The 26,314-nt window shown below is 38.1% G+C and overlaps 1 protein-coding gene and 1 pseudogene across 6 annotated transcripts in view; both read right to left on the minus strand.

Annotated features, from left to right (window-relative positions):
• The window catches only part of ARMC3 (armadillo repeat containing 3), a 74,347-nt gene that overhangs the window by 25,308 nt on the left and 22,725 nt on the right, over window positions 1-26,314 (minus strand). For all 6 annotated transcript variants that reach the window (XM_016124708.2, XM_036228140.1, XM_016124703.2 and 3 more), the window contains 6 exons: window positions 25,226-25,294; window positions 24,833-25,008; window positions 22,225-22,419; window positions 19,057-19,240; window positions 10,718-10,870; window positions 10,485-10,590 (listed from right to left, as the gene is read on the minus strand). In XM_016124708.2, coding sequence (XP_015980194.2) covers window positions 10,485-10,590; window positions 10,718-10,870; window positions 19,057-19,240; window positions 22,225-22,419; window positions 24,833-25,008; window positions 25,226-25,294 — 883 coding nt within the window. The remainder of the gene's footprint in view (window positions 1-10,484; window positions 10,591-10,717; window positions 10,871-19,056; window positions 19,241-22,224; window positions 22,420-24,832; window positions 25,009-25,225; window positions 25,295-26,314) is intronic.
• Window positions 9,450-9,566, minus strand: LOC118609278 (annotated as a pseudogene).

Here is a 26,314-nt window from a genome sequence, read left to right on the forward strand (position 1 = left end):
GATGAAATAATTACAAAAGAAACCTGACTCCACAGGTAATAACTTTCTTAGCTTTTAGAATAAAATGATTACAGCAGTAAGGTGTGATTACATCTAGTTTCTAGTGAGAGTTGTGTTCCAGACTCTTTGTGATACTGGGTAGAGACTAATCACTCAGAGGCACAAAATATAATAATACATAATCTAGATTCATTTTTTTGTTGTTGTTATCATTAAGAAAGGTGAAATTTAGAGAGACTAAAAACTTGCTCACTAAGCAATTCGATCAACAAACATGAGATCAAAACCATGGAGTTCTGACTTTTAGTCCGTTACCTTTTCCACAATTATCAATCCCTTAACCTTCAAAAAGTATAGTGTTTTCTTGAAAAAAAGAAATAAAGAAAAAAAAAGAGAATAAGCCAGAATTTATTTGATTCACTCCATCATTCCTCAGGGAAACAGTGGGAAATTCATTTCAGCTTTTGAATACATTTTCCCCTTTTTCTTACTCTTTATAGGAGGAGGAGGAGGAGGAGGAGGAGGAAGAGGACAAGAGGAGAGATAACGGGGAGAGGAACGTGGGAGAAAGGAGGAAGGAGGGTAGGAAGGAAAGCAGAGGGTGAAAACTCACTCCTCCAGAGGTGCCTACTGGACTTCAAGGAACCCTGGCCACTCCAGTCTGAAGGAGTTCAAAGAGATTAGAAAGGCAAAGGGAAGATGTGGGGTTCAGAGTCAAGGAGGCAGTGAGCAGCAGACAGAGAGAGAGAGAGAGAGAGAGAGAGAGAGAGAGAGAGAGGAAACTCAGAGTTTTAGCTCCTGCAAGCTCCCTCTGGATGTACAGGGCACACTGCCTCAGCACGAGTGTCCACCCCACCTCTACGACCTTGAGCAAAGACTGTGCCTCTGTTTCCTCATCCGCAAAACGTACGTGACCATAATACTCCCTGTCCCCCAGGACCGCTTCCAAGATTTAATCGTATATTCCATTTCGAGGACTTAGCTTGTGGCTGGCCCACGCGTGCCAGCTGCCATCATCATCGTCCGCTCACGCTCAGCGAGACACGAGGGCCGAGACTTCCCTGCGTCCCGTTGAGATTTCTTGGATCATGGAAAAAATGCGATTGTGTCTCCAAATTTGCATGTGTGTGTGAAATTTTCATTTTCGGATAACGTTTCAGCTAGACGGCCAAGTGTCCAGCACCTGCAGGGCTAGAGCTGGGCAATTTCCTCGGGAATCCCACCCCAATCTTCCTGCTTAGGTGTAATCAATGAGCAGTAAAGGCCATTTTCCAGCGTGAACGAAAAATGTCGAGAAAAGACATATAAAAAGCCAAAGGTGAGCGAAAATGGAATTTATGTAGGTTTTTAAAGGACCGCTTTAAGTTGAAAGACAGCATGAGAAAAATCACAAAATACAAAAGCGTGCGAACTGTTGGATGATTTCCTCTGAAAATCAGTAACATTGGGAATTAAACCCGATAGAGGTACCAGCAACTTTTAAAATAAGGTTATGCAAGTGTCTCCTCTGCTCTCTAGGTAATAAAAGCACATGGGTCATTTTCTAATTGAACATTTCACGGTTTCAACTAGCCTCACAAAACTGGTGGCCAATAAAATTCAAACTGTGAAGGCCGAGTCGGCATCAACTGTCACAAAATGGGGATGTGGAACCAACTGGTGTTATTGCAAATTCCAGCTTTTTGGTCTGTGTATTTTTTCAAATCTAGTATGCTTTTCACAATCCAGAATAGCTTATGTTATAACAACATTCCATCGGGCAGAGAAGGAATCTGGACTCTAAGGTGTAGAGATGAAATGTATCTGAATACTCAGCAAATTGAGATAGAAATAATGCAGAAATAATTCTTAAGTTAAGAAATAATGACTCTGCCCATCCATTTTCTTTATTCATTTCAGAAGACTTTTAAAGCAGCAAATGACACTTTAAATAAGTCCTTTGAGCAATTATCCTTAATATAAAAGTTTGAAACATTCTTAATATGAATGAGAACTTCTTGAAAGGTTTTGAAACTAGCTCAAGTTACCATGGAGGATGCTTATAATGTGAGCATTCTCATTCAAAGGATGAAGCATCTTTCAGCAAAGTGATAGAAATAAGAATTTTAAAACAAAATAATCTTTCTTATTATATAGTCAAGAGCAAAAAATCAACTCGAGTAACTACAATAACAATGAGGTTAATCTATGTTGTTCAAGCCTATTATATTTATCCTAATGGTTATACAGCACAGCAAATATGCAGCCACCAGAACAATGAATATGTCAACACTTTTTGAAGTGACAACACCTTAAAAAAGGACAAAGACAAACCCAAACATCTATTAAAACACACATTTAGCAGTAGAATGTTCTCTCTTTAAAAGCATCACAATGAAACGCTTTCCAGATCACCATCTTTTAATAATGTCTTAAAATATTATTTTAGGTACACCAGAGAGTGTTTCAAATTAAATTAGTGTGTGTTTCGCTAAAATACAGAGAATTCTCTCATTATCTTTTTTTGCCCTTCCCCCCACTTCCTCTCAAACTGCCACTAGGGGGCAGTATGAAGACACAGTTCCTCTCATGTTAGAAAGCAAGATGGAACTCAAAACATTTTCCTGTAAAAAACCCGAGGCAACAAAGACAGTAACTACATAACTGTAGTGTTATTAAGTCCAACAGATACTTCAAGCCTGTAACAAGAGCTTGCATTTTTTCATAAGACTGTTTTAATTTTGTGAATCATTGTGGGTTATTTCTGTGGTCAATGTTTCTTTAATTAAAGAAGTATTCTAAATGACAAGATTACTTATTCTATGTGAATCTGTGTGTACTGGCTAAGACATATGATCCAGAGCAGACATTAAAATTTATTTTCAAAGGGTGATAGTACACATCTCTTGCCGCCTCAAAAGCAGATATCCTGTCTCTTCCTTTAGAGGAATAGGGCGTTATTTTGCCAATGTTAAGAGAGGCGCATTTATTTTTCCCCCCTTCAAAATGACTATCATTATTCACTGCACTACAGCTGTAAATGCACAATAGAATAGAGGCAATTCTAAGAAATGGCATTTGTCTATACTTAAATCTACGGAATAAACAAAATAAAAAGAAATGATAAAAAATAAATATACAAATGTATGACCTTCCCCCAACTCTGTTTAATAGGGTGGGAATGAAAAACAAATAAACAAACACAAAAAGCCTTAAACAGTGCTTTCTGTGCACACTAGAGAGAGTTAACATTCCAAGAAGTCACTAAAGATCAGGCCCTTCTCTGACAATACTGACATGACTGACAGGGTCTGGGTCACTGTGAATAAATGAAGTTCTGTCTTTTCTTGAAGCGCTTACTTTTCTGGACGAGGCATAGCTTTTAAATATTTTTTGGACAAGTTGCATGGCTTTCTTAGGCATGGTACTGCGTGAATAATTCTACTAGGTATGATAATTCAGCCAATGCTTTATTTTTATGTGAGTGAGAAGATATATTAATACTGATAATACAAAAAGGACAGGTCGTCCATATATAATAAAGGACATTCGAAAGTTCCCAAAGCACTCAAAAGCACATCCATATTGTTTGTGGGCATTCTGTCTCTATCTGGAGTCCTTTTGGGGTGTATTCCTTAATGTTTCCTGACTTCTTTTGTTGTGGTACTGACCATACTTCACACAACAGCAGGATAGTCCCTAGGGAGGAGCTCTTTGTCTCTGCTATTGTGGAGGCCAGCAGTGGCCCAGCAATCTATCATTTTTTTTTTTTTTAAGTAACCACTATATATGCTCCCATTAGAACTTTCTTAAGTCACTGCTGTTGAGGGAAGTCAAGAAGGGGTATAAAAACTAAAAATAACAAGCAAGGAAATGCAGATGGAAGTGGTCTTTAAGATTTAGGAAAATCACTCAGTTCTTCATGGACATAACATGGAACAATGATGAAGAATCAGAATTAGTATAATCTATGTGTAAATAATGGGATTATGGATTTTCTATAGTAAAACCACAGTTTCTACTTACTTGTCTATAGGTATTAAAATAATTGTAGTCGTTACTTTTTATAATTTATTTTATTGTTCTATTTCCTAAAATGATTGTATCTTTTGAAAAATATTGTCAACAATCATACTATTTTCTAATCTCTTCATAGTTTACCAATAGCCAAAATTTGGTCAGTGCTAGCAAAGGGAAATGAAAATGTTGAGCCCTTTTCATTCTTGGGATAACTTAAAAAACTCTATTTCTGATCAGATCCAACAGATGGCAGTGATGTTATAGATTAATAGTTGAAAAATATTATAATATGTAGGATCTGCCCCTCAGAAGAATGTCAGCCAAGAATAATTCTCTCAGGTACTTGCATAAATAATGCAAAACTTTGATAATACTAATTGGATAGACGGGTACAGGTAAATATAACATGAAATGTAATTGAAAATGACATTTCCTCTTTCAAAAATTTTTTTCCTTTCCAAAAAGTATTACAAATTGAGAATTGTCAAGATGAGCAGTGAATCAAGAAAGGATGGGCGATGGTGTCCTAATTAATTAGATGGAATCTGTTTTTATATAAGACTCATTATTGCTTCTTGGGTTGCGTTTTCATCTGTTTCTTTATGTGGAGTTGTTTCAGCTTTCTAACTTTTTATTTGTTCATTTAAATAATAATTTTACTTTTCTTTCTCCTTTTATCACTTCAAATATGTGATTCTGGCCGTTCTTAACCTCTTTTCCTATGCCTTCAAATTGTTATTTTTTATTCTTATTCATTGCCTTGTCATATTTTTATCCATTTTGTGACATTTATTATGTAGATAAGAAAGAATGAAAAGTATGCTTCTGTCATCCAAATTGTGTAAAAACAAAGGAAAGAATATAGATGATCACTTTCTGTTTTAAGTTTTGGGTATTGGTTAATGAAAGATAGATCTTCTTTTTTTCACAATACTTTTTCATTTTAGTTGTAAGCCCATTTTCCCCGCGAACGTCTACTATGGGATAAGATGCTTGGTATGTACCTGTGGATTAAACAGACAAAGGTGCTCCCTTCGTTGGTGCTGGTCATAGAGGTGAACAGAAAATAAGCAATAAACACAACGAGCAAGTTATATGGTATGTTATAAAGTAAGTGCTATAAAAAAGGGCCAGAGGGAAGGAGGATTGAGAATATGTGTATGTGCGTGGGTGCAGCTGTAAACACTGTGGTCATGGTAGACCTCGCGGAGAAGGTGACGTTTGAACAGACTTGAAGAGGGTGAGGGAGTGAGCCACGGGCATGCTGGGGTAGAAGAACATTCTTTGCAGAGAAGATGGTGGATATGAAAGGCCTGAGGCGAAAAATACTACTGGAAATTGAAAATGCATTTGTTTCCTCCTTATCCACAGTTTTGCTTTCTATGGTTTCAGCCACCCATGGTCAACCACAGTCCGAAAATATTAAATGGAAAATTCCAGAAATAAACAATTCGTACATTTTAAATTATATGTCATTCTGAGTAAGGCGATGGAATCTCGTGCCACCTCGCCCCCTCTCACCCAGGAAGCGGACGGTCCCTTTGTCCAGAGGGTCTTCTGTATACACTCCCTGCCTGTGAGTCACTTAGCAGCTACAATCTCACTTTTCTATAGCTTGAATTCCTAGGAAATTTACATAGGCAGAATGCACATGAGAACTATCAGCAGAACAAACGAAAATAAATAGCCTCTGAAGACCAAAAGTCCTTAAAGAGGCCTCGGGCCCTCACTTACAGCTTTTATATCAAATTTGATAGAATTACCTGGTATGGACGGTTTTAACTGACTGAAAGGAAGGGATCTGAAGAGAACGTTGGCAAGACTGGCCCTGCCAATCATATCTCCAGACGCAGTGAAAATTCATGCTGACAGTCTGCCAATGAGGAGTCGGCAAAATGCATCAATACCCAGAAGACACTGCCACTCGAGGCTTTACTCAGCGAGTGGGACAAGCACCCCGTCTTTCCTAGGGGGCCCTGACCACACCACCCTGAAGGATATGACGGTCACTTGCTCAAAATGATAACTTCACTCCATCCCCAAAGTTTAATAACAGTACGATCAGTTTCAGGAGGATGAGAGGGAAGGATTTTAGAAGATTTAAATTCAAACGAATTACAAATTTTAAAAAGTTTTGTTGCTTAAAAAAGTCAATTCAAATATCTAGAAAACTTGAGAATCGAGAAGCCTTGTTCACAGAGAATACCAGTTAGGCGAGATCTTTTGGCACAGATCAAGGCGATAGTCATAGTGAAAGCTGAAAATCTTCCAGAGGTGGATGAATGGTCTGGTCATTTACTTACCATTCCTATCAAAGTTCTTCATCCTCTTACTATTTTATTACATATGAATGTACTTTCTTTTGTAAGAAAGAAAGGTGTGTGAAAATATAAATTCAGATATTCTAGACCGTAAATTATTTTGCATATATTATAAAATTCTACTTTTAGATTATTAAAATGCTTTTGTTTTATAAAAGAACTTGTCAATTTCACAATAAAAGTCATCACGAAGTATGTTTTTCCTTTTCCTGGTTGTTTTTTATTTTTCCTTTAAATTAGAAGATTTTCATTTGCCTGCATTTTTTTTGGGGGGGGGTGCAAAAATCCATTACATAAAGGTATTTTATGTTATTATAACACACCAGTGATTACTCAGTTCATGAGATGAGCCTCCAACTTCAATTTAGGTAGTCTGAGTTTAAGAATTAGAAATCTATTTTCGGCACATTGAGATATGAGTATAGGAGAAGGAGGTTCCTTTTTTTTTTTCACTTTGCCTCTGTCTTTACTGTTTTTAAAATTTTTTTTATTTCATCCATTACAGTCAACATACATTATTTTAGCTTTACGTGTACAACACAGTGGTTAGACATTCATATAACTTATGAAGTGATCACCCCAAAACGGATGGGTGAAAAAGGAGAAGGGATTAAGATATAGAAATCGCCAGATATAAAAAGAGTCACACGGATGTAAAGTATAGCATAAGGAATATAGTCAATAATATTGTAAAAACTATGTACGGTGTCAAATGGGTTCTAGACTTAGGAAATGGGTTACATTTTAACAAAATTAGAATTCGCAGTGCTTAACTGCATTAAAAAAAATGAGTCTAGGCAATTTTAGGGTATCCAAATAGTCACCTGATGCAAGGAAGACATGAGCTCTGGGTTTCTGCCTTCTTCTCTTACCATTTAAGTGTGGTGGAAAAGCAACTTTCTATCTCTAACCCCCGACTCCGGCCACTCCAGCAGCGGAGCCGCGAGCTGGCCTCAGTCCTACGGCACTTTTCTAGGAAAACAATGGAATGGACTGCTTCTAAAAAGTGATGCTGGAAATAGTCGCTAATGTTAAGTTTAAGCTAAGAATGTTTTTTATAAAAATAACCAACCACCCTTGTTGTCACCTTTGTTGTCTCCTCGAGGAGGCTTGTTAGCAGGATTGACAACATAACCTATTTGTTTCATTCCCTTCGATTGACTGTAGAATCTTTTCAGCTCCCACCTTCAGCATTTTGAATTTGGCACAAACATGTCAATTCTGACTCTATTTTCTCCTCAAAACCATTTGTTTTCAATATCTTTTTAGCTCGAAAAGTCCGAAGTAAAACTATAGAGACCTCGAAGAACATCCATAAAACCATTTCCCTTACCAAGCACGAATTGGAAAAAATAAAAAACAAAAACAAAAAAAAATTGACAGTATATAATAGGTTAAAGAAACAACAGCAATTAAAAACATAAAAATAAAATTAATCTATAAAAATAAAGTTGATAACATAGAGGAAAAGTCAGGGACCATTCTGTCCTAATTGATCTTTCTATGATGATAAGATGAAACTATAAAGTCAGGTGACAAAAATCTGAAATAGATAATTGAAAGAAAAAATCTGTTGGCAGTCTCTTTTAGAACTACTTACCATTCTAATTTTCTATGATTTTATGTAAAATTGTGAAACGATATAAGCCAGGTATTCTCACATCAAATCAAGACATCTATATACTCTGGAGGCCTATTAAAGTATTCTAGATAATATGTAAATCTAAATGCACTGGAGATGGAAGTGTTTTAGTGCCACTGATAAGATTTTTGCACTAGCGTGACTACACTGGAAAAAAATCACTCAATACGCTATTTTCAAATTGCTACATATTATGACACAATATTCTAGAAATGTGTGTGCTTTCATACAGATGATGATGACCCCGAATTTAGGAAATTACTGTGTGAAAGATTGTAGCTATTAAAGGAATACAATTTCGTTTTGATGCCCATGCATTTTGGCTATGTTTTTATTGGGCATCATTAGATTTTTATTCGTTGCATTAAAATATTTGTGTGTGGGAATACATAAAGGGAAGAAAAGGGTATGAAATGGATTCAATATATGATGCAGGTGGAGGAGGCTGTAGTTCAAGTTCAAAAAGGTAATTTTAGCCACAAGACAATATTATACTAAATTAATAAGTAATGTATTGTGACGATTAATTTTACGTGTTAACTTGACTGGGCTAAGGGATGCCAAAATCACTGATAAAACATTATGTTTTAGTGTCCGTGAGGGTATTTCTGGAAGAGATTAGCAATGGAATCAGTAGCCTGAGTACAAGTCCCCCTTATCAATGTGGGGGGGGGGGCATCATCCAATCAGTTGAGGGCCTCTCTGCTTCATCTGGAACCTCATCTGCTGTGCTCAGGCCTTTAGACTCGGAGTGAATTGTACCACCATCTTTCTTGGTTCTCCGTATTGCAGACAGCAGATCAGGGAACTTCTTGGCCTTCATAATCACATGAGCAAATCCCTCAATCTGTCTGTCTATCTGTCTGTCTGTCTATCTATCTATCTATCTATCTATCTATCTATCTATCTATCTATCATCTATCATCTATCTATCTACCTATTATCTATCTATCTATCTATCTATCTATCTATCTATCTGTCTATCTATCTATCATCTACCTGCCTATTTATCTATTTCCTGTTGGTTCTGTTTCTCTAGAGAACCCTAATATATGTACAAAATGAGATATAGGGAGGGCAGATCATTATTTTATTTATAACAGTTACTTTCGAGGAATTCTTACTGTGTGATAAGGCAGTCTGATCTGTGGAGGAAAGAACACAGACTCTGGGGTCCAGCAGACCTGGATTTAATTTCCAGTTCAGCTATTGAAATAGATATTTGTACCCAGGAAAATTAGGTAACCTTGCAGAGCTTCAGTTTCCTCATTAGTTGACGGATTATCTTGATAATTCAACTTTTTCAATGAACATAAACCACATATCACAGTGCTTGGAATAGAGACAACACTGCTTCCCAAACTTTCTTCAGAGTATTTACTCATATGTATTTTGTTTGTTTGTTTGTTTGTTTTTAGGTGAGGCAACCCTTGGTTGACCTCACAGATTACAAGGACTTTGTCAGTTTACAATCTCTTACTTTTTATTTTTTATGCACCCGGTCTTCCCAGGTGGTCTCCCATCTAAGTACTAACCAGGTCCAACTCTGCTTAGATCCAAGATCAGACAGGATTGGGCTTGTTCAGGGCGGCATGGCCATAGACTTACCCATATATGATTTAAATTCACTTTTGAAAATCTTCTAGATTTATCTAATGTTTATGCCCTTTTAAAATGGATTTTTAAATTTTTTTGCCCAGATTTATCAAATGTCGTCATACAATGTTGTCTTTAGGATCTCCGGCATTATCCAGTTTTATTTGTACTGGAACCTTCCATGAGAGTGAGCCTGTTACCCGAATCAAATGGCCTGCACATTTTCCAAATAAACCCAGAAATAGTCAAGATTTTATAATAGTCGTGCGTCGCTTAACGATGGGGATGCAATGTGAGAAACATGCCCTTATGCGGTTTTGTCATCGGGCGAACTTCACAGAGCACATGTACGCAAACCTAGATGGTTTAGCCTAACTCACGCTCAGGTGGTTCATACAGCCCATTGCTCCCAGGCTATGAGCCTGTATGGCATGCTACTGTACTGAATACCGTATTTGTGTATCGAAATGGTAAGTACTGGTGTATCTAAATACATCCAAACATAGAAAAGGTACAGTAAAAATACAGTCTTCAGTACTTTTATACAACTGGCAGCACAGTAGGTTCGGTTACACCAGCATCGCCACAAACACGTGAGTAATGTGTGGCCCTCTGACTTCGCAACTGCTACAGCATCATTAGGTGGTGGGAATTTTCCAGCTCCATCATAATCTTTCGTGACCGCCATTATACACGTGGTCGGTCGTAGACCAAACATGTCATCACGCAGCGTGTGACTGTAGTTTTGGAAGACAGGCCTAACTGATGACTTATTTTCAATAAGGGTTTCTGAGGATTGCATAAGAGTTTTATCCTGAGACGGACCATCTGAATGAACATGTAAACTGCTCCGAAAGCCAAAATGTTAAAACGAGCACTCCTTGGACTGTAAGCTCTCCCACACACAATAGCCGTTTTGCACTTACTTTGCGTTAGCAGGATTGCAAGTGGTCAGATTAGCCAGGGCCAGGGCAGCCGCCTCCCTTACCTCTTCATTGTCACTTTTTAGCAACTGAATTAACTGTGGAATCCCTGTGGCAAAAAAAAGAAAAAAGAAAAAGAAAAGAAAAAAAAGGAACACGTGACTTCACCAACATCCATGTAGACCAGAATATGGGAACCTAAAAATGTACGCGATGGTTTTTTCCAGTCTGCTTACCCTGATGATTGAAAAACTCCTTGCTGCCCGAATGCTCACACATTGCTGAAATAGCCTGGGAAGCAGCAATTTTAGTTCCATCGCTTTCGGAGCTCAAAAGGGCTATAAGGCACTTTTCGACCTCCTGTTCATGAAAAAGTTTTCTGTTTTCAGCTTATGTAAACCAAAAGAGCGGGGGGGAAAAAACATCAGAATTTTTCTGCAAAAACCGTGCAAGTGTAACTACTTCCCCAACCAAAATATGATGGGAATTCAAACTGTTTGCTAGCTTTAGTCGTGAAGAGTCTAAACAAAATATATATATATTCAGCCTTTAGAACACAGTGATTATGCAAAATGAAGCACCGATATTGCCTTTTTTTCTTATTCCCCTGTGTGTTACCAATACTATGGCATGTTTCAGACTTAGCAAGAACTTATTTGCACCAATCATGTGCCTGGCATGTTGCTGCGTTCACACACACTCTTTTCTCACTAAGGACAAAAACCTGTTTATCTGATGATTATTCTAAATACAAACCCAATATCTGAAGAATGCCTAAGATGCACAAGCTGGTGAGCTGGATCCTCAAGAGAAGAGAAGTGAAAATGAGCAATAAAGTATGATTCCAAGTCTGAAGGAATTTATGTTGTATCAAAAAAAATCATAATCATTTTTTTGTCTTAAGTTACAATACATGCTGATGTAGCAAAATTTTAAATAATTATTTAATTGCTTCCTAAATTCCCAGAAACATAATCTAAACATACATTAGCATAGTTTTCTTATTTGGAAAAAGATAATGGCTCTAAGTGCCTAGAAAATATCTATTAACCAAACTCAGTTTTAATCCCATGAGAAGTACCAGAGACTACTTTGAAAAGAAACAGCTTACAAATAATTCCTGTTATTTATCTACAGCTCTTTCATAAAACTTTATCATAGGTTTGATCCTCGGTTAACCTTTACAAAGTCAATTTATATGATTGAAATAGAAGAATGTGATATGTTATTAGAATGTTGATATATAAAACTAATCTGTTAAAATAAAAATTTCTGCAAAAATGCTGATGCTAATTTAGATTACACCATCTACATGTGGAACTTATTCATTACTTATATATATTTTAATTGGGTTGTTTTTTTATTTCCAGAAATATTATCAGAAATTATTGCAATTAGGTTTCCATTTTAAAGTTAATATAGGATTTCTGTCTTCCTTCAACGATAATTTTTTTTATTTTAAATCTCCCCTTTCACAGAAGTGGTATCATATTCAGATGCCACCATAGTGGCAAATACTCGTGGCCTTTGCTCATCTGACAGACGGATGTAGGCTGAGCGGTCCGGCCACAGCTGGCACAAGCCAGATTACTGACACTTCTGTTCATTGCGTCTTACACCAATCATAAACCATGTCCTGTAAGCTTATCATCTTAATCCCTTGCTTCCTTTCATTTAGAATTCAGGCAGACCACGACGATTTCATGAAAAAAAAGATGCGATTATCACTTAAATGTGAAGTATGTGGCTTCCAAGGTATTAAAAAATACATGTAGCCCTTATTAGTTTTCCCTGAACAAACAAGATCTGAAACTCTTCTAGAGCAGCTGACCTAAAATGCTTAGATTTATAATTAAGAGTTCTCTAATGGCTCTAAATCAACTTTACTAAACAGAACACTCTGCGTGTGGATTCTATCAGGAAAATCGACCAAAAGGATTAATTTGAAAAGACTAACTTTGTAGTATGTAATTGTTACATTCAAAAAACAGTATATATGGAATTAATGGAAAGATTTAAAAAACAATTTAAATACTGTGGGCAATCAGTTTTTCAACCCTGCTGATAGTGTTCTCAAAATCCAGCTGTGTTCATCAAACCTCAAAAGTGCTGACTGCAGTGTGGCTATAATAGATTTAAAAGATGAATTAACATATTAACCAAGTACCTTCATTGAATTGCTATGCCGAGGAGTATTTATGTTTTAATTAAACAGACAATAAAGATGGCAAAGTAATTATGCTACTACTAGAGGAATGTCCTTTTGAAAATAACATTTATTCAGTCTCACTAAAATAAAAAGCATGAGGTTTAGTAACTGGAAATAAATCTGAACGTAATGCTGATTTTCCTCACCCCTTCTCAGAAGTCGCTATTGTTCTATCTCTGCTCCCGCTGAGATGTTAATACCAGTCCATAAACCTCGTGGCAACGTGGTAATTAACACCTTCCTCCTCCTGGTACCAGGTCAAAGACATACTGATGGGGTGGGGGGTGGGGGGCGGAGGGAATGCATGTTAAAACTTTACTCAACCAGCCAAACTTAAGGAATGTGCATTACGTGTTTTGTGTGTTTCAACAGTGATTTTGACATGTAATGACAATGCATTACCTAGCCTATGAAAGTTTTAAAATAATTATGGAAAGTACAAAATGTGTTATAAATACCGATAGTTACATTGTTATTAACGACAGTTTAAAAAACAGTATTTTACAGTATTTGTTAAAACCTCATTACGAATGAAGTTTCCTACCTGTGGAGAGTTATTTTAAAGCTTCATGATTACTTACTTGCAATACAGAAGTATTAGGAGATAACTTTGTTAATCCTGATAAGTTTTTAGAGTTTATCATTGTTATTAATGCCAAATAAGACATGTCTAAAATAAAATAAGGCATGCCAGATCTGGCTGGGTCTGGCAGAGAGAGGTCGAGGCAAGCAATAGTTGATAAAAATAAAAAAAAGGTAGACAAGGAATACATGCACAGTCTAGAACAGAGGCAGGGAGAAAGAGGTGATTATTGTGGATTACTATGAAAGAGGTAATGGTGTTAAGAGGTACATAAATCTACAAAAATAGAAGAGAATAATCAGGTAAATGAGGAAGATGCCAGCCAATCCCCTAGCACTGGCCCTGGGGAGCAGGATATTATTAGTTCTGTGCTAGCATTGTGTTCTGAACAGAGTGGGCCCCCTCCACCCACAAATGTTCTGGCTAAGGCAGTTCCAAATCCTCAGGGGAATTCTGCTTGTGGAGAAGCTTGGAATGGAGAGATGTTCTCAAAGCCCTATCCTTCCAATGAGAAGAGGGTTCACGCCTGAGGATTTATTGAGAGGTGTGGACAGAGAGAAAGCTTGACTCTTTGTAGAATCAGCTCTGTCTAGAAGCTCCAAGAGGCAATCTTTCAGACCAGATATCGCCTAGGCTATAAGAAAACCAAACCATCCCTTTACCCATTAGATTTGCAGATCCATTTGACACACTTTTCCAGTGTTCGTACAGTCACCAAAGGTGGAACAAACTCAGGAAGGAAGGAGACTATGCCAGAATGGATAGAGGAAGGTTTCCAGCTGAGCAATCTGGGTTATGAAATGTAAGTTTTTACAGTAACAGATGAAACCTGCAAGGTAACGGTGAAGGACTGCTACCATAATACACACGGGCAGTCGGTTGAGCGATGTTAGGGTAGATGTAAATCTCATCCCATCTGGAAAATGGGGCTTCTGCTAAGCAATGGAAGTTAACTTTTGTCCCATGCTTGCTTAGTATTCCAAAATAGTGGGTCAGAGTCCCTGAGTTCCTGTACAGGTTCTTGCTTTAACCTACTGTAGTAGGGATAGATAAAGGCTATGGTGTGAGAAAACTGATAGTGTATTTAAAACAGAATGGGCTACACTAGGTTATAGCACGAGAAAATACATTTTAAAATTTCTTACAGAAAGATAGGGAAAAAAGTTATTTTCTAGAAACCTCAAAAAGCGATGGAATTAAAAAACGTGATTTTCCCTCTAAACCTAGCCCCTGGAAGAATGTGGATACCAATGGGTCAAAACAGAATTTCCACAATCAGAATCCAGACTAAGGGCCTAAACCAGAGCAAATGTGTATAAAAATTATGGTCTAGCATAAGTTATATGCCCCAGAGTACAATGGAGAGTATGTAAGCAAGAACAAACTGATAACCATATGATAGTACAAAATCAAAGAATCTCTGATTCCAAGCTTGGGCATCTGAACTTAATCCTATTTATTCTAGTCCAAGAGTTATTAAGTTGGAGTTCGTGGATCCAAAAAGCATAGATGGGCTTCCGGTAGCCCATGAACTCCCTAAAATTATATATAGAATGTTGTGTATATGTGCGTTTGGGGTGGGGGGAGGGACACTTTCATCAGATTTTCAAAGAAATTAAAGATGCCTCAAAAGTTAAGTTTGGGTAATGTAATTGAATGTGCTTGGAAGTCATGAGAAATATAGGCAGGAATTCAGAAGACAGGTTATAATTAGATACAGATCTGGGTATTCATAAGCAAATGAGGAGTCAGCTGAACCGTCTGTCACAAGTGCGATTACTCATAAAGATTTCAAAGACAATACTGAACCAAGATAGGAAGGCAAGTTTAACCCTGACACGACAGACAGGCGGGTGAGAGGAAGCTGGTCAAGGCAAACTGGTCAGTCCGAAGATTAGGGTCCTCATCAGGGAAGAGGCGTGTTACAGAAATCGAAAAATAAGAATTTCCCTGAGAAGGGGGCAATCGACAGTGCTGAATGCCACAAGAAGATCAAGTAAAGAAAAGGCTGAAAATGTATCTGTAGAATTTAGGAGTTGGGAGGTCAATGTCAAATTCTACAAGGACCGTTTTGGTGACATGGGGGAAGCAGAAGTCATATGCAGAAGGTTGATGGAGATAAGAGAAAGAGGTTAATTACAAAGAAAAGGAGAAAAAGAGGGCCTGGGGCAGGGGCACAAGAGAAACAAACAAATTTTCATGGGACACAAGAGAAAGAACCAAATTTTCATAAAGTACCCCTGGTCAAAGAACAATTACAGGCTCCTCAGAATACTCCAAACTTATACCAACTTTCTCCTATAGAACATATGTAACTATAATACTATTAGAAGAAAACATGAGGTTCATGACACTGGATTTAATGTCACTAATGATTTCTTGGATTTGACAACTGAAGCGCAGACAAAAAAATTTGTATATATACTGGACCACATCAAAATTTAAAACTTCTGTGCATCAAAGGGCACAATCAACAGAGCGAAAGCCCACAGAATGAGAGAAAATATTTGCAAATCATATATCTGATAAGGAATTAATATCCAGAATATATAAAGATCTCCTACAATTCAATGACAAAAATTAAATAACTTAATTTAAAAAATAGGCAAAAGATTTGAACAGACATTTCTCTAAAGAAGATACACAGGTGGTCAATAAACATATAAAGAAAATGCTCAATATCACTAATCGTTAGAGAAATACAAATCAAAAAACAGTGAGATACCACTTCACACCCATGAGGGTGGTTACCACAAAAAAAAAAAAAAAAAAAAGGAAAATAACAAGATTTGGTGAGAAGCGGGGAAACTAGAATCCATATGCCCTGCTGATTGGAATGTAAAATGGTGTAGCCGCTATGGAAAACAGTATGGCAATTCCTCAGAATATTAAATATAGGGTTACCATATGATCCACTTCTGGGTATATACCCCGAAGAATCAAAAGCAGGGACTTGAAGAAGAGATATTTGTGCATCTATTTTTATAGCAGCATTATTCACAATAGCCAGAAGGTGGGATGCAACCCAGATGTCCACCCAAGGAATGAATGGATCAACAAAACGTGGTCTGTACATACAATGTTATGTTATTCAGCCTTAAAAAGGAAGGAAATTCTGATAAAACTTGAGGACATCATGCTAAGTGAAATAAGCCAGTCACGAAAGGATGATTATTGTATAATTCCACTTATTTAAGTACCTTGAATAGTCAAAACCATAGAAACAAAAAGAATGGTGGTTGCCCAGGACCGCAGAGAGGGAGAAGTGGGGACTTATTTTTTCATGGGTACAGGGTGTCATTTTGCAAGATGAAAAGAGTTCTGTGGATGAATGGTGCTGATGATACCACAACCATGTGAATTTACTTAATGGTAAATTGAGAGAGTAAATTTTATATTATATGTATTTTACCTCATAAATTTAAAAAATGGAACTCATTTCTTTTCCTTCAATTAAAACTTGTTCCTCTCTCGAGTTACCCATTTATGTGGGTGGCATCATTGTACCTCCAGCTGTCCAAGCCAGAAACCGGGCCTCGTCCTTGACATCACCTCTTCCTCCCCCAACCCATGCAGTCATTCAGCAAACAATGATGGACCCTCCCACTGCGCCATGCATTGTGCTGGTGGTCCTTGCAATGGCTCCGAGTCAATTTCGGCCACCACATCTCTGTTTCAAAACACCTTCACCTGTCACCTACATCAACTCCTCAGTCCCCTTCCTGCTCTTTCTGTCCGGTCCTGCACATTCCCATCTCTTCTCCACGTTGCAACAAGAGTGCTCTTTATTTAAAAAGTAAAAGTGTGCAATGTTCCCTCCCCTCTCTAACCCAGTTCAAGGCTCTTCGTTGCCATCAAAATAAAGTTCAAAGTCTTTAACTTGTCTTATAATGCTCATCGGCTCCTCCCTCTACAGCCGTAAGTCTCAGTTGTCTCCTGCCTTCTAGACACTAAGCATTCTGAAAGCCTCCACTTCTGGAACTTGCCACACTCTATCCATCTCTGGCCTTTACAAACACTGTTCCATCACCTTAAAGCAGAGGTCCCCAAAACCCTGGGCCACAGGCCAATACCGGTCCTGCAGCTTGTTAGGAACCAGGCTGCACAGCAGGAGGTGAGCAGTGAGCTGCAAGCAAGAGATGCTTCATCTGTGTTTGCGGCTACTCCCCAGCGCTAGCATCATGGCCTCAGCTCCACCTCAGATCATCAGGCATTAGATTCTCATAGGAGAACCCCTGGTGCTGAAAAGTTTGGGGACTGCTGCCTTAGAGTATTGCTGACCCCACCGTCCCTGCTCCCCCCACCACATTCTACCAGGGCTGTCTTTGCACTGCCAATTTCTATTATTTACAATAGATCCTAGCCTGAATAGGTCCTTCCTATTTCAGGAGGCCTTATCTGATCCAAGTCTGCATTAGGCGGCCCTCCTGGGTGACCCTGTCTTTCCATCAACAAGCACTTTTAACACTGCATTGTGATTATCTGTTACTTGCCTGTGTTGGGTTTACTGACACCAAGTGAGTGGCTCATTAAATCATGAATAAAGCGGTCCAGAGAGGCTACAGGCACCCACAGTCACATACCTAGGTCAGCAGCACCGGAACTAGTTGCTGGACTAGACCACCAGGAACTCTCTATGAAGTGCTACTTCCGGAGCTACATCACATGACGGGTGATGAACTCATGAAACTCACTATCCCAAGCGGGGCTGGGACAACCTTCCAATGGCCCGGCCATACTCATAATCCAAAGAGAAGTTGTGATATGCAAAATTTTAGATGTGACATTGTTCCCGTCTACTCATTGCCCTCTCTTTGGGTCTCAAATGGGTAAGAAGGCCTAGGACAGATGGACGGCAGAACTGACCAGGAGTGATAAGGTCTACTTCCATTGGACGGAACACTGAACCAACCAACTTTGCCAACACCGAAAACCTTACTTTTACAGCCTGTCTTTAGATTTGGCACATATCATGTAACTCACAAGACCATGCTCTATCTACAGTGTACTGGACTGTGAAATTTGGCTTATTGCTTTAAAACTTTGCCTTGAAGAAATCCAGCATGGGTCGAAAAGGAAATGTTTCCCATAACATACACAAAGATATAAGTACACATATGATTATATATGTTTAGAATATAAATCATTTAAACTAGTCAAAGTTGTCAACATTAATACAAGGAGTGATGTGGAAGGGGAAAATAAAGTCACATCTTTTACTAAATAAAATACTCCAAATATACATAAATTAAAACCATAATTTCATCTTTGGTGCTTGTGATATAATTAATCTCTCATATTTTACAGATTTATGTCAACATAGCTTGCTGCTGAAATGAAAATTGTATTATGTATGTAGTATGAGCATATTATTTTTCACAGCTCTATAACATGGCATGACTCTAGCTGAAACTTGAAATTACAATATGGATGTCATTCCAAGTGTGGATTTATTGAAACAATGTTTTCAGGATCATAAGCAATGCGTACATTCTGCATAATTCCAAAATCAAGAGAAATAAGGCTTAAAACTTAATTTAAGATTGAATGATTTAAAAAAGAGTTATAATTAAATCATATTAGGTTTGTTATATCCTTGACAAAGTAATCTCTACTTTAACTCATTGGCATTGAGATAAATTTTGGCCTTAAATAGTAAGTTTAGCACTATTCTCAAATGGTCACTTAAATGGCGGACAAATATCTAGTGTTTGTCAGTACTAACCCAAATCAAGACTACAAGAGAGAATATGGATGCTCAGTTAGTGTAAAATGAGACATACGATCATAAGCTGCTTTGGTAATTGCCTTTGCTGCATTCTTCTGAATGTCAGGAATTGTAGAGTTTTCTGCAAATGCTAGGAGCTTCTTAAGACCCCCTGTCTGCTGAATCAGCACCATAGTATCCATATCTTCTAGGCAATTGGCAATCACCGCAAGTGCTTCTATATGAAGGTCATTCAATTCCTAATAAAAGCAAACGCTACTTTAGAAAGTCGTACTAAAAGAAATGTGCACTTTCCAAGTTTTACTAGTAGAGGGACTAAGTTCAAAACACAATAAAATTAATTTTGTTGAGATGGAGGCCCAAGGAAACAAATCCATTTATTAATAAAACAGCATTCTAACTATTTGTCCCACCTTTTCTCATTTCCTCTATTCCAAAGTGTTTTATAGATAACAAATAATTACTGGAAACTTCTGGTAATGGTATCCGAGTGAAGGTGCTTATACAACCTTCCATCGAAAGCAATTTTAAAATCTGAAGGAAATATTTTTCGATTAAGCAGACAGAAACGGAAGGAAATAAATATAGTCCTTGCAATCTCCACACACTGTGAGTGTGTGGCCTTCTTGCGTGAGGAATCTCTCAAGTCCCCATAGCAGTGGGAAACTGCAGCTTACCTGAACAGCTAGAAATTTAAGGTGGAAATCGTCAGAGTGAGAGAAACACGGAAAGGACGTGCCGCCATCAGGGCGTTCCCCACAGCAGAAGCGTGGCAGTGGGCTCGCGCTCGTGGGGTTCACTGGCCTCGCCCTGGTCCCCAGCATCCTACAGCAGCAGGCCTGATAGAATGGCCTTTTAGAGACTCGCTCACAGGGTCCGTAGGTGGTGATACGTTGTCGGTCTGGGGCACAGTTCTGTAGGAGGCTGTGCGGGCTCTAAGCCAGCATCAGTGTATGGTGCTGTCGCTCCCATAGCCAGGGTTCGTGGGCCCAGGAATCAGGGGGCAGAAATGGGAGTGGCACCACTCATCATTACCTCTAGTGACCCGCTAGCAAAATGTTTGCTTCCTGTCTCTGTGACCTTATGCTCTGCTGACCTAGAGGTCTTAGCTCCAAAGACAGAGATGTTTCCACCAGGAAACCCAACAGTGATTCCACTGCACTGAAAGTTAAGACTGCCACCCAGACAGTTTGGGGTCCTCATGCCTCTAAACCAACAGGCGAAGAAGGGGTTAACTGTGCCAACTGGGTGACTGATGCCAACCACCAAGGGGAAATCGGACTGCTACTGCACAACAGAGGTCAGGAAGGATATATCTGGAACACAGGGGACCCCGTAGGGCGTTTTAGGACTAGGATTACTGTACTTTAGGATTAAAGTTGATGGAAACCACAACGACCCAATCCAGGCAGGGCTACTAATGGCCCAGACCCCTCAGGAATGACGTCTGAGTCACGCCATCAGGCAAAGAACCAAGGTGAGCTGAGCTTTCTGTTGGGGGCAAAGGGAATATGGGACAGGTAGTGGAATAAAGCAGTCACAAACAGCGAGTATGACCATGTGACTCGTTACAGAGAAGAGGCTGTAATTGTCATGAGTATCTCTTCCTTATTTTGTTTTGAATGTGTGTGTGTATATGAAACATCTTTGTTTTCTTCCCTCTCTTATCCCCTTACACAACATAAGATGTACTGATTTTAGAAACTAGTATTTAAGTATTCTTAATTTTACATCATCTTCTCTGTAACGAGTCACATGGTCATACTCGCTGTTTGTGACTGCTTTATTCCACTACCTGTGGACTTGCAATGGTTAATTTTAATATTTTAACTTGGGTATGCCATGGCATCCGGCTATTTGGTCAAACATTATTCTAGACCTAAAAAGCTTAACTTTTAAGATGAAATTAATATTTAAATCGCTAGACTGAGCAAAGCAGTTGACTCTCCATATGCGTGGTAAATTACTCTTCTTGCTTTACCATGGAGAACACTATGGCAAAGTTTAAAAGACTAATTCTAGGCATTTCAGAAAACCATGAAGATCCTAAGTAATAATTTAAAAATATTAAATCTTCTAAACCAGAAGATTTTTTTTTCCTTTTTTTAGGCGAGGCAATCCTTGGTTGACCTCACAGATTGCAGAGACCTTGTCAGTTTACAATCCCTTATTTTTTATTTTTTAAAAAATACGAGCAAGACAGGGTTGGGCGTGTTCAGGGTGGCGTGACTGTAGACTCTACACCAGAAGATTTTACCTGAGGCATAACTGGCATTTAACATCATATTAGTTTCAGGTGTACTACATAATGATTCATTGTTTATATATTGTACAAAATGGTCACCACAGTAAGTCTAGTTAACATGTCATTATATATAGTTACAAAATTTTTGTCTTGTGATAACTTTTAAGATCTGTTCTCTAAGTCACTTTCAGATATACAATAGGGATTGTTAACTACAGTTACCATGCTGTACATCACATCTTCATGACTTATTTATTTTATAACTGGAAGTTTGTATCTTTTTAACCCCTTTGCCCATTTCAACCAACTCCCAACCTCCACCTCCGACAATCACCATTCCGTTTTTTGTATCTATGAGCTTTATATTTTTGGTTTTGCTTTGTTTTTACAGATTCCACATATAAGCGAGATCATGTGGTATTTGTCTTTCTCTGACTTATTTCATTTAGTATGATGCCCTCGAGTTCTATGTTGCTGCAGATGGCAAGGTTTCCTTCTTTTTTTATGGATACATAATACTCCATTGTGTGTGTATATAGACATACATGTATGTATACATATGTATGTATGTGTATATTTGTATATATACACACCACATTTAGGTTGTTTCCATATCTTGGCTATTATAATAATGCTGCAGTGAACACGGGGGTGGATACATCTTTTAAAGTTAGTGTTTTTGTTTTCTTCAGATAAACACCCAGAAGTGGAATTGAATGATATGGTAGCTCTATATTTAATGTTTTGAGAAACCTCCAAGAATATTTTAAAAATTATTTTTATAATGGCCTTTATCATTTGTCTGATTTCATTGTGGTGATAAATTATGTAGCAATAAGCAAATCAGTTCATTATACATAGTACCATGCTTAAATATAATAAAACTTCATTTAAAAAAAATGTTCTACAATTCATATTTTATAACAACATTTAGGAGACATACATTTTGTCATAGATAGTTGAATGAATGTTATATACCTTAGTTTCCAGGATCTTAATAAGGAGGTCCATTCCTTGACTGTCTCTCAGCATTGCTCTTGACTCCTTATCATTTGTAATAACACCTAAGGTTTTGAGAGCCAATAACTGAATAATTGGATATTCTGACTTCAAGAGCTCTAATATAGAAGGGATTGCATTTAGTTCTTGTATTGTAGCTCGACACTGAAAATCCTGCCATGAAATACAAATGATCAAATAAGCAACTTTTAAAGCAAAATGCAGTTTTGCTTTATATTTTCTAACAAAGAACATTATAATTTTCAAATCTTTTATTCCAGATTCCCTTCCAAAATAACTCACCAAAATAAGCAAACCCTCAACTGACGACACCAAAATATTCCTTTTAACCAGGCAGACATTGTCAACTACAGGAAACAGACATGATCTATGACTTTTTCTGCATCTATTTCTTCTTTATTACGCAGCGCATTCCTATTACTATAAACAGTATTACAACACAACCTATGCATAATGAAATTCTCTTCACACTCTATATCCTGTTTTAAATAGTATTTGATAAAATGCAATGATGGCATCAGCTCCTTATTATTTTCATTCAACTGGCTTGTTTATGAAATGCTTATGTGCATACAGTGCCATGAGGAACCATGAGGTAGGCCCTGAGCATGCAAATTTACATCAGGTTCAGTTCAGGTCGGTATGTAAGATATTTACAGTATCAAGAGGTCATTGGAGTCTGGACACACTGCTCTGCATTGTGTGTCTGGAATTCTGTATGTGAGTTGGGAGGGAAGGAGTTGGTTGGGGTGAGCAATGGAGAAAACAAGGCAAGAAGCCATGAAAAGCCCCCAAACTCTGACTGCCAAATCATAACATTTTAAAATAATATTAAAGGTGAAAAAGCTTCACTTACAGCTTAGTTTTCCTCTATGTATCCTTCAACTGACCTCTAATATTTAGCTTCCTTTAGGCAAAAAAAATTGCAGGTTGCTGTTTATTTTAGGTTGGATTCTATCCCCTCAAAAAAAAAAAATGTTGAAGTCGTGACCCTCAGTACCTTAAAATGTGGACTTATTTGGAAACGGCATCATTGCAGATGTAATTAGGTTAAGGTCACAGTGGCGTAGGGTGGGTACTTAATGGTGTCCTTTCGAGATTGGTGTCTTTGTGAAAAAAAAAAAAAGAGAGAGAGAGAGAGAGAGAGAATGAGAGAGAGAGAAATGACAGAGGGAGAGATTGTGGTGCTGCAGGTGCAAATCAAGAGACACCAAGAATTTATGGCCACCAGCAGAAACGTGGAAGAGGCAAGGAAGGATTCTACCCAGAGTCGCAGAGGGAACGTGGCCCTGCTGACACCCTGATTTTGGGCTTCCAGCCTGCAGAGCTGTGGGGGAGTACACTCCTGTTGTTTGAAGCCACCCAGTTTGTGGTACTTGGTTTCAGCAGTCCTAGGAAATCAACGGTGTGATAACTAGTACTTCTGTTATAAAGAATAGTGAAGTCTTCATTTCCATTTGATTAAAAATATAGCGAAATTAGAGCTTATAATGAGTTCGGGGATGGAAATCAAAAACGTGTGTAGGATTACGTAGGCCTATTGGGTGAAGGAAAACCTTAAGCAACCAGAAAAGGGAAACGAAGGCGGAGGATGCTCTTTTAGGGAAGAGCGAGGGTGACCCGTCAGCGCCCAGGCAAGTGGCCAGGACCGAGGCCCAGAGTGCGTGCGTTTGCGGCCTTCGGCATGAGCCCATTTGTCTCTCTTCTCCTATGCGATTTGTCCAGATACTCTGCCTCTCAGCGACCCCTCCTTCACCTCTGCTTCGCCATCCCTTCCTTTCACACTCCACTGCTGGCGACTTACAATGGTGTTTTTATATTTTCAGTTGATCAAAAAGCTGATCGAATGTGCGTGGGGATCGTCCAGCAACATGAGCAGAATAGAAGAAGAAAAAGCTGTCCACAGGGTCAGGGGGCTGACCTGCTGTGGGGGTGAGGGCGTGAAGGTCAGTTGGGAGGTAGGGGCGCTGGCGGGAGACAGAGGACAGGGCAGGGGGGAAGGGAAGGCGGGAGGTTTCTTTCCATTGCAAAGGAAAACAGCACAGCGAGATAACGTCTTGTGATTATGAGCAATGAGTTCCGTTCGGCACACTCAACTCGCTGGGTTTTCACCAATAAATAAGCCTAATCCAACATCTTGGTGCACGGACTAGGGTGTATGATTCATCCAATGTGCTTAGTTCACCAAGTATCAGGCCGTTAGGTAACTGCCCAGGTCAAGCCCAGTTCAACATGAATGTCACATTTCCTGTTTCAGAAGAAATGCATTATATCTGGCACAATCCTACCTTTTTCTGGAATTTGTAAACCATTCTATTCTTTTAAAATCTAAATACATTTCTAAAATGCTTTTTCATGAGAGACAATTACTTCTAAAATGTGAAGACTGAAAGGAATCTACACCACCATTATTTTTTTCTCTGAATGATAACTACTAAATAGTACTAAGATGAACCGATTAATCAAAATTCGTGTTTTAAGCCTTTTTTTTTTCTTTTTTTTTAAATGGGAAAATAAATTCTATAATCAGCTTTGCTCAAAACATATTTTTAGAAGTTAATCTCACCTGGGCCAAGTTGTAAATGCACTCAATAGAATTCTTCTTCACGTCGGGGTCTGGGCTGCTCAGCAGCCTGATGAGAGGCTCTAATCCACCGTGTTCAAATATTTGCACTTTGCTGGTGTACTCTGCAGACATGTTTGCTAGGCAAAGACTAGCAAACTCATGGATAACTACTTCTTCTGCATATCAAAAATAAATAACACAAGTATGCTAAATGCCTATTCGACCATTACCCTAAAGCATGTTTTGAAAACCAGAGCTTCCCAAATCTTACTTGGTGGAGCCCAAATGACAAGCCACAGTGGCATTTCATTAACTATTTTCAATAAGTAATGTAATCAAATGTGAAAAATAGAGCAGTCTCATTTTTGAGATACATATAGATTACCAAGTTACCTTCTGGAGCGAGCTGAGCGATAACAGAATTCATGACATCTAACTCTCTTAACAATTTTTTAACATCATCTACAAAAGAAGAAACAGAATATTAATGTTTGTTAATAATAATAATGGCCATGTCTGTTGAATAGTCCCTTATGAGATAGGTTTTATTATTTAATTTCAACGGCAAATGAGCGGTGGGGCCAGGTTTCACGCCCAGGTCTGCCTGAACCCAGAGAGATTCTTGCCTCTGGTCTTTGGCCACTGAGTTATTATACTCTCTTCCAAAACACTAGAAAAATTAACCATAAAAGTGCAAAATGTGCCTAAAACATGTCAGTAAGTTGAGTTACTGTATCTTATGCTTGTTTATTATGTAACACTAATTTTTCATTGTTGTTTTGTTGGAAAGGTATTTTCGAATTTTGATTTTAATAAAACTTATGGGGGATGTAAATAAAAATTATCCTCAGCCTTTTTTTGATTAATGCATCTTGTTTACATTTTATTTCATTATCAAAAATGCTTGAAGGTAAGTATATTCATTTTTTAAGTTCATTTTTATATTATTTATATAAGCTTAATTAAAGCTAGACAAGAATGGCCCTGCTTTTTTTTTTTTTTTTTTTTTTTTTGGTCATCCTTAACCCCCTTTTGCTGAGAAATAAAGAATAGCTGATTCTTCGGTTTTGCAATTTCTCTTCTTGGTCAATTATCTTTGTCTGTAAGCCAGAATTAGCATTACCAGAATTTTGGAAAAGTTCACTTTGCAGTAGCCAAAGCAGATGGTCTCTGGATGAATCGTTCCTCATTAACCGCTGGATATTCTAATCTTGTGTTGAACACCTTTTCCTGTGGGCTTCAGGAATGTGGCTGTTCGTCAACCTGTTTTTATTTAAAATGGCTAAATGAGGGCCAGCAAGATTAGAGGCAACTACATGTATGTGAATAGGCTTGAAGCACAAAAGAGTATTGGAGCTTCTGGGAAGGGTCGTGTCTCATGGTGGAGGGCATCATTTTACAGTTGAGACTCATTAAAAAAAAAATACATTACCTCTACGGGTTAAGAAATAATAGCTTTGGCATAGCACTCAGATCCCTCCA

The sequence above is a fragment of the Rousettus aegyptiacus genome, unplaced genomic scaffold, assembly GCF_014176215.1.
Source record: "Rousettus aegyptiacus isolate mRouAeg1 unplaced genomic scaffold, mRouAeg1.p scaffold_m13_p_10, whole genome shotgun sequence".
Lineage (NCBI taxonomy): Eukaryota > Metazoa > Chordata > Mammalia > Chiroptera > Pteropodidae > Rousettus > Rousettus aegyptiacus.